The following is a 14,247-nucleotide window of genomic DNA, read 5'->3' on the forward strand; positions in this document are numbered from 1 at the left end:
CGAGTCATTCAGGTCAGTCGTAAAGTGAATCGAATTTAAATGAAATGAATCACAGCCTCCCACTGTCGTGTGATGTTAGCAGTACCAACAGTTTTTCTGTGGGTTTTAGAGGGATGTCTGTGATATCAGTTAATACAGCATTAGAAGAACAGCTACTGTCAATCATTCTGCACACAGCAACAGTCAGTAGGCCGTGACCTAATCCAACCGCCACATATCTGTCTCTATCCAGGCTTCCCCCTCCACCACAGCACACACACACACAGACTCTCTCTCTCTCTCTCATCTCAGTAAAGACCATCTGTTACATACATTGATTGCAGCTCAAATCTGTGGAGTTACAATGAGTGGTCCCCCCCGCTTTGACACACCGACTGAGCTTGATGAATACACACTCGTACTCCTCAATCAAAGCTATGCTGCAGTGCATATCAGTCATCATCGCTCTTCCTTCAAATAGACCATCAGCTTTTCAATGCTTTCAAATTAAATATGTACAGAGGCATCCTCTAAGTGATAGAGTTAGAATGCATAAGAGTGCGTAAGGACTCTGTAGACAGATTGCAAACTCGCTCACTGCGTGCAAACATACATAAAGAGGTGCATACAGACACATTCAGACACCCAGACACACACTCCAATCTTAAAGTTAATTTAGTGCATACAGATTTGTGCAGCTCCCAGTCCCTTTCTCTTCTCTAATTATCGCCCTTTCTATCTGTCCATGAGTATGACTTTAAATCCTCCAAGGCTCATCAGAAATGTGAACATACAGAGGGTTCCAAAGCAATAGTGCTAACAATCTATCAAAACAACTGGCAGAATAGAAACCGGAACATGTTACAGTGGGAGCAGTAGAGGAACGACCAACAGATAGAAACAAGAACATGTTACAGTGGGAGCAGTAGAGGAACGACCAACAGATAGAAACAAGAACATGTTACAGTGGGAGCAGTAGAGGAACGACCAACAGATAGAAACAAGACATGTTACAGTGGGAGCAGTAGAGGAACGACCAACAGATAGAAACAAGAACATGTTACAGTTGGAGCAGTAGAGGAACGACCAACAGATAAGAAACAGAACATGTTACAGTGGGAGCAGTAGAGGCAAGACCTACAGATAGAAACAAGAACATGTTACAGTGGGAGCAGTAGAGGAGCAGTCGGGAGTGTCTGAGCTGAATGGAAAGGGGGAGGGGGCAATGGGGTCTTTAGCTGTCACATTCAGCATTTCAAGAGTGAATGTGTGAGAGTGTGTGTGTGCGTGTGTGTGAGTGTGTGTGAGGGGGGGGAACAGTACAGAGGAGGGACATGCAACTTATTATTCATTTTGCTTATGCTCCCATTTTGTATTCTTTTGTTGCAAGGGCTTGGCAGGCCTCATGTTGCACCTGGCTTTGCCTTGCCAACTAAGTCCAGACTGACACGCTATGACACGGAGACACACACAAACACACACACACACACATACTGTCCTATCTCGCTGGAAAAGCACACATAAGTTCACACAAAACAAATAGAAAACACATACACATTCACACATAGAACTGTATCGTTTGCACGTACGTGCACACACACACACACACACACACACAAAAAACACACAAAAAACACACACAAACTCCCATCACTCACAAACACACGAATGCAAAACACTTTCATATAGGAGAGGTAAAGTAGTTTCTTACCTTCCTCAGCTGAATTAGGCTGGAGAAACAGAGAGAGAGAAAGAAGGACACTCCACATCTCCACTAGAGAATCACACTAACTCAGGGAGCAAGGGAGGGAGAGAGCATGAAAAGAGGGAAAGAAGAGAGAATTAGTGAGAGAGCGAGAGAGAGAGAGAAAGAGAGAGGAGGGGGGATTGGGAGGAGGAGTTTGCTCGCTTTATTTCTGAGAGACAGAGAGAGAGAGAGAGAGAGAGAGAGAGAGGGGGGGTGGGGAGATGGGAGGACAAATCATTTTCAGAGCAAAGGAAAAAAATGCTAGCAGCATCGATACTGATAGTGATACTATTGTGGCGGGCGGAGGTAAAGACTCATAGTTGTGGTAATGAGAACAATGGAGGGTTAGGGGAAAAGTTTGGCTCGCCTGCACCAGAACAGCTGCCTAGACATGCAAAGAGATGTCCTTCTCCATACGGTCAGGGTAACATGCATCCAGGGCTGGGACTGGGGCAGTCATGTAACTGGCCTCCCCTGGCAGATCTGCTCTAACAGGCATTCCTTCAAGCTGTGACAGGGGAGGGAGTGCCAACATGTTATTTTTACTCATACTTTTCATGGAAATCATCGTAATTCAGATTCATATTTGGCTCCCTCCAACACTCATCTGGCCCTCTGCCTACTTTCTTTGCTCTCTCTCTCTCTCACTCGCACAATGTTAGTTTCTGACACACACACACCATCTCTCATAGGATTTCTCACCCAGACAGTATCTAGACACGCACGCTTCTCTCATGCGGGATCATGCCAACAGAAGTCCCTTCTCTACTAGTGACACCTGCTGGTCAGGCCTGGATACTACAGCTTGTTGATTATCAAGTGTGCTGTCATGCTCCAGTTCTCTGCAGTGACTAATCGGTCAGTGGATTTTTCACTGGAGGAGAAATATCAGATGGAGGATCTGTAGTACCTGTACATTTTGCACTGACTGTGATCCTCATCAGTGGAGCCCAAGAAAGGAAGCAATGAGAAATCTAAATCTGTAACAACAGGACATTACACAGTAACTGAATTCCCCTGATCTGGACGATGGGTTAATCCTGACAAAAATGATACATTTGTTTGTAACTGACATCAACGTGCTGCTACCAACAGAACCGCTTCCTTTACCGCTTCACCCTGCTTCACAATGCTCTAACCCCGTTGAGCATACAAAATGTAACAGTTTACATTTCAAACTATGTAGCTATGGACTGAGCTTACAGTGTTTTCTTAACTATGTCAGATGTACAGTATACTAGATTGAGTCTGCTAGATAACCGGAGCAAGCAGCAACATATGATGAAGTTCAGTGCCCTGCACAGGGCTGAGTGTTGACTCACCAGGCGGTGTGGGAAAAGAGGGGTGGAAGGGATCAGCCAGCTGGTTGTGCTGCTGATCTAGAACCTTCCACTCTTCTTCAGCGTCTCATTGCTTGCTCTTCGTGGTTTTCCTTTCTGCTCACGTAGGATCATATGAAATATCTTTCCACCATGCAGCTTACCACAGCAAGGCCTACATGGAGTACCTAAAATAAGGTTGAGGTTTGGACACGTTTATTGATTCACTTGAATGGGTCCAAACTTTTGACTGGATCTGTGTATTACAAACATAGCACAAATAGACATTCTCAGAACAATTGAGAACATCAGTGCCACAAAAACATGCAGATTTCCTTTTAAAAACATGATCCGTTTTATTTAATTTCAGTTGCTCAAAAACTTGAGTGACTCTTTAATACAACATTACAGAAAAGGGAAAAACATATTCATACAGTACTCTTTGACACATTTCTTTCTCTCGCTCTTTCGTAGTCATACACTTAAATACTGAAAATAAATTAATATAAAATAATGCCCATTAGACCAATAATGTGTACAAATGTACTAGTGCATGGCAGACAACATAATGTTACCTTACAATATTAACATTAAGTAGCATGGGCTAGCATGAATGCAAAAAGCAGTACTAGAACGTATGCTGTCAAAACTGCTATGGAAGGAAGAAACATTAGACCCAGTTATATGTTATTTTGGATAATATATTGCACATTACTAGTTAGGCTGTACCTGCAACAAAAACGCGATAGAAATTCTTCAGACCTCAAAACATTTTAGTAATATGTTTCTCTTGGCTTTCTGCAGAATATACACATCATAACTAGCAATGTTTTTGGAACATCAAATTAACATAAATAAACATGGGCAACTCAGTACTGTGATGATATCGTATTGTGAGGACCCTGGGAAACGCCATCTATTTAAACAGGAAACATCAGATGTTGGTTCAGGCTAAAAGGTAGAAAAGTGTTCAGTTCTGTGCGAGTGCAGACACATGCTGCTGAAACACATCAAGGAGTATTATGCTCGTTTTTTATATACTGTTTAAACTGTGACCTTTTTGAAACAACTATCTCCTCAGAAAGAAAAACTGTCCCTAATGAAAGTCATGTCGCACTGCTTACTGTGATCATATATATTCTATGGTCTACCTACAGAGCCCCCAGACTTCGCAGGCCATGGGAGGGGCTGTGGAAAGCGCCATGGTCTAGCTGACTCAGTGCTCCAGGATGGAGATGTCTGCACAGTTTACTCTCTGTGACAGTACAAGGTCAATCCTCATAGACACAGTGACTAGTACACACGGCTGAGGTGGTTTCAGATCTCAGAGAGGTCAAATCACTGGCCCTACAAAACCACAAACCTCCATACACATTAAGTCCTATTCCCCCAAAATAATCAACTATTTATTACTCGCCACATTTGTTGGCATTTATCCTATCAAACAATAATACTGTAAAATGTTTTTAATTGGAAAGTCTGCAATTTAAATGTACAGTAGTAAAGATAGTTGATTCAAATTAAATATAAAGAATTATGTTGGCACTGGCAAAAGCTATTTACAAATGATCACTTTACATTCATTCAAACTTTAGAGCATGTACACACAAACACACACACACACACAGTAAACATGAATCCTATTACATTCACTTGCATTTTTGTTCAAAACATTAACTAAAAGCCTTCAGCTCTATTCCCCAACCTATTCCCAACAGGCAGTATACTGGACACACACACAGCTTGAACCTTAGCTGCTAATTCATATGTAAGAACCTCTCCATATCAGTGTCTACTGTATCTCTAGTCCTCCACTTCAAATGTCCAAACGGCTTACATTACAGTATCTATGCACAAGGGGCTTGTATCTTTAACCCTGTTCTTTAACTTTTTGGTCACCTATGGAACTGCAGATGACCCGTTCTTTACGTTCTCTACCGTTGGGAACTCAACCATTGGAACCTTCTCAGTGGTTGGGGAAACCGGTAGGGTGACCACACTTGAGGGAGGAGACTGGGCAGGGTTTCCTGAGTTTCTGGCGAATCCCTGGGTGATGTCGTCGAAAGTCCGGCCCTTGGTCTCTGGGACTTTGAAGTAGGTGAATACAAAGAAGATGATGAGGAAGATGAGAAAGATGATGAAGACATAGGATTTGAGCAGCTCCTGTAGAAGCGAGAGAGAACAGAGGTTAAAGGGGAAATTGGTCAGAGTGGTCAATGGCAGCTCTACAACACCTGAAGGGAAAGACAACAGGTCCATGCATGATTTGCTGTCAGTAAAACAAATATAGTAGTAAATGTTAAATCTAGTAATTTGTTATGTGGATAGGTTTATTATTTGGGAAGAACTGCAAACTCACCTCCAGTTTGGGGAAGCACAGTCCAACCAGGAAGTTGGCCGTCCAGTTGGAACAGCCAGAGACGGCCATGGCTGCTGGCCGAGGCCCCTGGGAGAAGAGCTCGGCCACTATGAACCATGGGATAGGACCTGGGCCCATCTCAAAACTGGCCACAAAGGCAAAAACCGCCACGATGGCCATGTAGCTCAGAGATGTGTATTGGGTCTACTCAGATAAGAGAGAGGAAAGGGAGGGCATAAAACATTTTAAGCAGTGGAAGCAAAAAATAAGAACAGTCCTTGCTATGTTAATGCCAGTTAAAATGTTAAAAACATTTCAAAGTGACACCCACCACTAAGGAGAGAGAGATAGTTATGAGCAGCGCAGAGACAGCCATTCCAGCCAACCCAATGAGGTGCAGGGTCCTTCGTCCCGCCCTCTCCACAAGGAAGAGCTGTGAATCAACAGGGAAGTGCTTAGAAAGTGTCCAAAGCTATTACACTTTGTATCAAAGTCTGGCAAAAAGTTGTGCATTTTTAAATAACTGCATTATTTATATATTATTACAAGGGACCAGATAGGTGTCAAAATACTTACAGACACCACTGTGAATAAAGTGTTGACCACCCCAGCTCCAATAGTAGCATAGATAGGCTGTTTAACACCGGCACTTTGAAATATACTGGTTGAGTAGTAGAACACCTGAGGAAAAGAGAGACAGGAGGAGGTTGTTGATTAAATTCAGCACCAATACTAGGACATGTAGCTAGTTAAAGGTTCCTCACATCCAAGCACCAAAAACAGACTGCGCTGAACCATCAAGGCTAAAGGCCCAGAAGCCTGGGTCTGGTGTCGTCCCTGGGGCTTTTAAATCTAGTTGATGTTCATCAATGTCTACTCATATAGACAGAGAGGGGGCTGTTGTCTGGAAGTGTTCTACGGCTGTCTGGGTTGGATTGAGGCTCTATTGTTGTCCTTTAGCCGGGGACTGTCTAAATCATTATCAATTTTGTCAACACTTACTCAGACTGACAACCAGTCTAAATGACCCTATCAGCAGACAGTCTTCATTACATCTTAATATTCTTCCTAGCCAATGACCTTATTGTGCTGCAATCATTCAACACAGTCAAACGTTCCTTTCTCAGCCTCTGTGGTGCTTAGAGACAGGCTGTGTTGGGAGGCATCTCTTCATGGAATAATTTTACATTGAACCCTGAACTCTGTTCAACTGAGTGGCAACCTTACGCTCCTATTACATGACAGTGTTAGCGGTCAATTCTAAGTGGAGCGCTCAGTTGCTCCTTAATTCCAATTACATTTTAGAAGTTTAATCAATTTGAATTGGTCAAAGTCCAGAGAAAGCTGAATTTAATTCATTGACACAAAATTGTTATGTTTACTTTGACATAATTCATGTAATACCTTTAAAAAATATTTTTCATTTAAAATTACAGTGGACCTGAAATAAAAAAACATTTTCCTTTTTCATTCATAATTTGAAATCATTTTACATCAACAGAATTCAGTTCAGGTTGTGGGTTGAGTGGTGTTTCAGTAACCGAACTTGGGAAATAAAATGGATAAATGAAAAAGGAAAAAAGTTTTCACCCCACACAATGAAAATGGCAATGCAGTTTCATCTGAATCAATATCAGCATGTCTGCTAGTGACACAAGCCGACGGTACAGAGTTTTATGGGGGGTTGGTTAGCCATGTTGTTGCTAGGTAACAACAAGCTAACATTCATGGGACACGGGATAACCCAGGGGGACAAAGTGGGCTTCTGAAGGGCTATTAGTCCTCAATGAATGTGCAAATTAGTTTTCATTTTGTGAGACTCGTTACACACTACCCACTAACCGTCCTGTCTCTCATTATGAAGGTAAAGGTGGAAACATCTCCAAACAATTTACCAGAGATTTAAAGCGCTCTGCACATGTAACAGTAGAAGTAAGAGTTATTACTCTGTCAGTAGTACATATTTGTGCTATATTTTTGGGGATGTGGGTCACTTATGGTCAGTGTGCTGCCATCCCTGAAGTAAGAGAAAGAAAATGAAGGATTTGAACGTTTCTTTTTCTATTTTGATTATTTGGTATGAAAGGACTGGCCATATTAGGTTGCACTGTGGAGGTGTCCGTCTCCTCACCGCGTTGATGCCAGAAAGCTGCTGCGAAAGCTGCAACACAATGGCGATGAGGATTGGCTGACGATAAGCTGGCGAACGGAAGAGTTCTGCAATGGTGACCTTCTTCTCCATGGCCATCTTCATCCCCTCTTCCTTCATCTCCTGGATCTCATCCCTCACATCCTCACAGCCACGCAGACGCACCAATGCTGAAGGGGGAGGGACATAGAGAAAACATTTTTATAAAATGTCAATTCCAAACAGTTGTCAAGAAACAACCTTTTCATCATATACTTTCTTAGCAAACAGCGAGCAGCAGCATGAACTGCCCCTCTAATTAGGGTTATGGGTAAACATTCTCCTCCTTCTGACCTTTGTGAGCCTCCTCCTCCTTGTTGAGGCTGATCAGCAGGTAGCGGGGGCTCTCAGGGCAGAAGATGAGCATGATGACCTGACCCAGAGCGGGGAAGATTGTGAGGGCCAGCAGCAGGGGCCACATGAGGTCAGACCCCAGCAGGGACTCCAGACCAAAGATCTAAGGGGCACAGAGATGGACAGCAGGACAGGCAGAGTTAAATCTACTGTAGCAGAAAACCACTGCTCAAACCAAAATACATTTAAATGACCCGACTGTGCTGATAGATGAGATCCATTAGTTACATTCAGAGAAATGAATGGTATTTTATTCAACTGCTCTCTACATGATCTCCGCAACACTTTAAAATCTAAGTGAACCTGTGCACGGTCCACTATGTCGTACCTGTGCCACCAGGATCCCGATGACCACTCCTAGCTGGTGGAGGGTGCCGAAGGCTCCCCGGAGGTGCGTGGGGGCCAACTCACCCAGGTACATCGGCGTCAGTCCAGTAAACAGGCCACAGAACACGCCGATAACCAGGCGACCGAAAATGATCATCTCAAAGGACTTACACAGGCTTGACAGGCCCATCAGACCTCCACCTAGAAGGGCCAGAACATTGGCCAGAAGCATGGACTTACGCCTGGAGGAGGGCGAGTGGGGGACGGGACACACAGGAGAAATAACAGAGGAAAAACATTTGGTTTTATGGCTAGAAATACGGTGGGAAGCAATCCTATCTGCGCTCCTCATTAAGCTGGAATATGTGGACTAACAATTAGATAAACTACAGAATGAATAGGGTTTGTAGTTAACACCTTCATTAGCTGTGCAGTACTAAATTAGGTCCACTTTGAGGACAAATCGTTGCCGCTATTTAAGTGGAGACATCAACATTTATTTTCTTTAAAAGACATTTTAGCTTACCTTAACTAAAACTCTAATTGGAACCTTAACCCTTAAGGCATGGAATTACTGACAATTGTGTGGTTTAACAGCAGTTTTGGAATATTTTCATTCCCTTTCATTAAGTTTGATTTTCAGGAATTTAGCAGACGCTTTTATAGAGTGATTTACTTTAGGGTTAAACGCCTAGCTCAAGGGCAAAACAGTTATTTTTACCATGTCTGATCAGGGTTTTAAACAAAAAATCTTATATTTACTGGTACTAGACTGTAAATCTGGCACACAAACACACACACCCACAGATACTTATGCATCTCTTTGTATTGTTATTCCGTAACTCACCTCCCAAACTTGTCGACCATGATTCCAACAGACAGGGATCCGGCCATGCCCCCGATACTGAAGATGGCCACAGCAAAGCTCCAGAGCAGAGTGATTGTATCGTTGCTGAAGGACTCTCCATCACGCTCCATTGACACATTCCGGAAGAACATTCGCAGTTTCTGAAAACGGAGATCACAGAAGCCCACGAGAGGGAGACAAAGATTGAAAACAACAGTGCATTTCTTCAACTCCGGATGGGCTTGTGTGTGTGTGTGTGTGTGTGTGGGTGTACATGACTGTACAACTCCGCACAAAGTTACGACAGGATTTATCATTCTTTAGCATCTCAGAAAAATATGCAGACACTATAAACTAAAACAGCAGGCATGGAAACACACCTGTTCAGGGGCATTGATGACTCCAGTGTTGTATCCGAACTGCAGGGAGCCAATGACAGCCGTAGCCACGCAGTAAAGGAGGTAACCTGTCACCCCCTTCTTCTTCTGCTAGAGACAGAGTCACAGGGACAGAGAGAGAACGAGGGGTACGGGGAGAGAGATAGAGAGGCAGGCAGAGAGAGGGAGAGAGGGAGACAGGGAGACAGGGAGAAGGAGAAAATATATGGGAGAGAGGGGAAGAGGTGAGGCAGAGAGAGAAAGAGGTATGGGAGAGACAATGAGTGGGAAGTGGAGAGAGAGGGATGGTAGATTGCAGAGTGAAGGTGGTGTGGAGGGACAAGGAGCAAGAGGGGTGGGTTTACAGAGTGGCAGAGAAAACCAGAACAATAATGAGGGTGCAAGACAAGATGTGACAGAGAAATGGAGGGAGACAGGGAACGAGAGAGTGGGATAGGAAATTAGACACCACCTGATCTACTGCATATGAATGAACACGTACTGGTACATAACTTGCTGATGTCAACAGCCTTTGGTACACAAAGCATGTTGTTACCAGTGTCAGTAGGAGACACAATGAACCCTTCTCTCTCTGCCCCCCCCCCCCCCCCCCCCCTCTGCATAATCTCAAAGTATTTTCAGACGGGCATGCTAGGATAGGTGTTACAAAACAGCAGGAATGCAACCATGTTTTGCAATACTGGTGAACCCTATTGCTACTCCTTATTGCATAGACCACTGATATACAATACAAAGTGAACAGAGCTCATCCGGTACAAAGTATGTTTATTTGAGGCGGCTAATCGGGGAATAACAGACCATTATGATATTTAAAGCTAGAAAACAGTGGAGACCAAATCACATGGTCTTTCCCTTATCAGACCTATGGCTTCACATAGCAGACTTTTCTAGCTGGTTTTGAGACCTAATGAAAGTCTGCTATGTGAAGCCATAGGTCAGATACGGGAAAGACCATGTGATTTGGTCTCCTTTTAAGGCAACAATCTACCCACTTAAAATATCTCTTTTTTTTTTCTAAATATAGGCTATCGGAAAACAGTGAGCTACTAGTTCATCAGCTATGAAACAATGGGCACCATTAGAACTTCTTTTGAAGTAGTGAAACACCCTCTTAAAGCCATGAGGTATAGGCTACGTTTGACAAGAAACAGGAAGGAAGAGGTCAACTGACCAATGGTCCTAGCAGATGTGTAACAACACCTAACTAGGAGTTTTAGTTCTGGAACCCAGTTAAACACAGACCAGCTAACCACCACCTTCCTATATGAATGTATAGGAAGGTGATCTGGACTCACACTAAACACACAGACGCTAGTGCCATGAGAACAGAATGAATGGGTCTCAACTACCCATGTGACACTGATAAAAACGTTATGCTCTGGATTGGTGATAGTCTTTATCAGGCAAATTGTATTTTGCGAGAAGGGCAGTGTGACCTTGTGACGCACTGAACATTAAAATACCAAGATATCTAAAACAAGCTGAAAGAAACAGGCTCACTTGTTAAGTCAAATAAGAATACTAAAATGGCTCCCATTTAAAGAATAGTCCTAAATTGACTATGGAAATGTTTTCTGTTGCCAGAGGCATGGACTAGGGGACAGACAGGCTGGTTGTGTCTCTTAGACACACGCCTACAGATCTAGTCTCCACAGACATATTAAGAATGGTATAAGCAACAGGGCAAACAACATCCCCAGAAACAATACTTTTCTTTGAGAGGCCGGTGAAGCTGAGTGGGCAGAGCCAAGCAAGAGATAGTGAGAACCTATTGGGAAACATTGGGGCACACTTTTTCTGTTAGGAAACACCTATACTTTAAAGTGTATAAAGCAAAGCATTATTATTATTTTTTTACTTTAATAAAGGTCTATGACAGGAGTCAGAAAACAGTATTCAGCCAGGTTCCATCGCTTTCCACACATCACCACCTTGTGTGGAGTCAAACATATTCATTTTAATGAAGACCCAGTGCTTCAGACTGAGTGTTTTTCATAGGCAATACTTCAGACAACTCTGGTTGGACTGATGAAATGTGGATGTGTGTCATGCAGGTCTGGCAATCGCAAAGTTACACACAGCCAAACCGTGGTGGCAATAAGGCACGATGGGGTGTGGTATATTGTCAGTATAACACGGCTAAATGCTGTTCTGAGGGGACAACACGACGCGGACTGCCATGGTACATTTGCCATACACCGCAAACCCCAGGTTCCTTATTGCTATCATAAAGTGGTTACCAACACATCCAGTACTTAGATCGCAAAATGCATTTTTGTCATATGATCTGATCTTCCACATCTGTCAGCCAAATTCCCTCTCCCCACAGGAACAGATCTGCCTCAAGGAACCATAAGGTCTGCAGTGTGTTTCTAATGTGACTGAGTGTGCCTGTGTTTATGCCACACATACTGTACTGTGCTACCTACTGGAACTGCAGTTCTATCTGCTTGTGCCCGTCTGCTGTGTGTTTGTTACATGATCCCTGAAGTGGAATGCACCTCTATTTTATTCTATCCCACTCTCCCATTTACCCCCTGTCCTCCATATCTTCACTTAATCTCTCTTTACCTCCCTTTCATATCTGCCCCTGAAACAGAACACATACTGATCTCCTTAGGCAGATAGGAGCAGCTATACTCCTATCTCAATACAACTACAAGGCCAGTGAGATATTGCTAAGAAGTCTAGTATCACTGTTGACAGGAAAATCGTGTTGCTCAACAAGCCACACAGAAGAGAGATACAACTGACAGGATGAGCTACCTGGTCCAAAAGCAAAGCCTTGCTGCAGAATCTATTCGAAAAATCACGTGGCAAATCTGAGGTCACAGGGGGCACCTTTGGGGGGGTCAAATGGATAGTCTCCATAACTACTACTGACAAGTTCTCATAACGGTTAAACTGATACTACGATAATCGTCACCCCCCCATTGAAACTCTTCCTACTTCTCTTTTATCCTCCAATACCGTCTCACAGCAGCCCTCTCTTACTACATTACTCTCTCTTCCTTCATTCGCTTCTCGTCTCCCTTAGCCAGCGTGCATGTACAGGCAGGCCACAGAATGAAACAGACACGCAGAAGTTCAAACAGGCCACACTTGGCTGTGGAATCGGCCAATCCCCATTCTCCTTCTTTCTCTCCACCTCGGTCATGTCCCACCCTGTCGGCCCCCTGCCTCCTGCTCCTAAATTCCACGCTCTGTGATTAATAAGACCTATGAGACGGAGACGGGAATGTGACGTGCTGCTTGTCGACACTTCCTCATGAAACGCTGCTCGGGCTGCTGATTACGAAACAGGCCCAACAACCATCAGACATCAAAGAGAACTGAGGCCTGCACAAGGATCTGGAGATTGAGGACAAGAGTTGCAGTAATAATGGTAACTTGCAAAAATCCTGTGATGGTAGAGGTATTTGTGGTGAAATGGTAATGTAATTAAATTGCATTGTTATAAGGTGAGAGGAATGAAATCTAAAAGCACACACCAAAATTTGCAATATTACAGAAATCTAGCAATATTTGTTGATCAGTAACTGAGAAAACTAGCTGTAAATGAAAAGCTGCCAGATCTAGCTTGTTGCTCACCACTTCCATCTTCTCCATCTCTGTTGATGATTGGCTTCCTCAGGCAGTGAAATAATGTAATTTTTTCTCTCCAAAACGAGTCTTTTATTTGCAAGGTAAATAGTATATGCTGTCCAAATAGTGGTTAGGCACCTGCAGAGAAACACAAACATACACACACGTTAAAAGATGTACGGTAGTTGGATAGTCGTCTATGGAAATCACGCTCAAGCCTACGCTGCTTTGTACCTGTGTCTGCACCAAGTCAACTTCTACTGAAAGAGCCCAGTAGAGCAGGGGCGTCTGAGCACGTAAACTTTTCGCAGTCAAACAATGTTAGTATTTTTGATCTAAATGCTCTTCAAAACACATTTTTATTTTATTTGACAGTAAATAAAGTAATTATATTATACAAAGAAACAACAACACTATTTTCATTTCTAATAATTCCATATTGCTCATGTTCTTGATGAATAATGTCGGCAAACTCACGACCACAAAAATCTGCCATAACGCCGCTACAACAGTAATACAGATCAAATAGCCTAATTTTATTTTAGACGATTACACTGTGTGCGTGCACATTTTCAGCATTACACATTTTCGTAGGTAGTATTGTTTTTATTAAGACTGATGTATTAGCAAAGAAATATACTTAATACAATGCCATTGAAAACCTCCTGAAACAATATTGTTCTCTACCCACCCGACACACCAGTTCAGAAGCCGTACCTGGCTGAAGAAAAAACCCTTATTCAGTAACATGTTCTAAAAAATTATTGAACATCTCCCTCTTATAGTCCACCACTAAATAAATATTGAAGGTAGGAAATACTAAAGACATATTTGTTAGAACACATTTTAGCATTCTTCATTCAAGTAAACAAACTATTTTACCGTAATTCTTGTCGTTGTCAAAAAAGTTATCGTATCTCCTTTTATTCCGTCTGTGTAGACCTGTTCATAGAGAAGAACGTTCAGCACTTTATGCCTCCCTCTCTCATCACCCAACTTATATAGGGTAGAGGCACAAGTCTATCCGCACGTTGCCTCGCTTTTGCATCCTACGCGAACTGGGCATGACGACATCTTCGGGCATGTCCTAACGCGTAAAAGCGCATGCGTCTGTCAACCCGGCCATCATCACTGTGTGTGTGCG

General features: G+C 43.1%; 2 protein-coding genes across 3 annotated transcripts in view; both read right to left on the reverse strand.

The window, feature by feature from the left end:
• The window catches only part of ephb6 (eph receptor B6), a 42,976-nt gene extending 41,179 nt beyond the window's left edge, over nucleotides 1–1,797 (reverse strand). Inside the window, exon 1 of the mRNA XM_010884935.3 lies at nucleotides 1,691–1,797. Coding sequence (XP_010883237.1) covers nucleotides 1,691–1,748 — 58 coding nt within the window. The 5' untranslated portion in view covers nucleotides 1,749–1,797. The remainder of the gene's footprint in view (nucleotides 1–1,690) is intronic.
• Nucleotides 1,798–3,380: 1,583 nt separating this feature from the next.
• Nucleotides 3,381–14,152, reverse strand: slc2a3b (solute carrier family 2 member 3b). 2 transcript variants are annotated; one of them, XM_010884933.4, is made up of 11 exons: nucleotides 13,986–14,152; nucleotides 13,110–13,241; nucleotides 9,501–9,605; nucleotides 9,121–9,281; nucleotides 8,275–8,515; nucleotides 7,887–8,049; nucleotides 7,536–7,723; nucleotides 5,981–6,085; nucleotides 5,736–5,837; nucleotides 5,405–5,608; nucleotides 3,381–5,208 (listed from the first exon to the last, which is right to left on the reverse strand). In XM_010884933.4, the coding sequence occupies exons 2-11, from the start codon at nucleotides 13,125–13,127 to the stop codon at nucleotides 4,945–4,947; spliced, it is 1,551 nt and encodes a 516-aa protein (XP_010883235.2). In that variant the 5' UTR covers nucleotides 13,128–13,241; nucleotides 13,986–14,152; the 3' UTR covers nucleotides 3,381–4,944. The 2 variants fall into 2 exon arrangements, with proteins under 2 accessions (XP_010883235.2, XP_010883234.2); XM_010884932.3 differs by having other exon boundaries at nucleotides 9,501–9,608.
• Nucleotides 14,153–14,247: the final 95 nt, after the last annotated feature.

Source organism: Esox lucius, chromosome 20 (assembly GCF_011004845.1).
Source record: "Esox lucius isolate fEsoLuc1 chromosome 20, fEsoLuc1.pri, whole genome shotgun sequence".
NCBI classification, from domain to species: domain Eukaryota; kingdom Metazoa; phylum Chordata; class Actinopteri; order Esociformes; family Esocidae; genus Esox; species Esox lucius.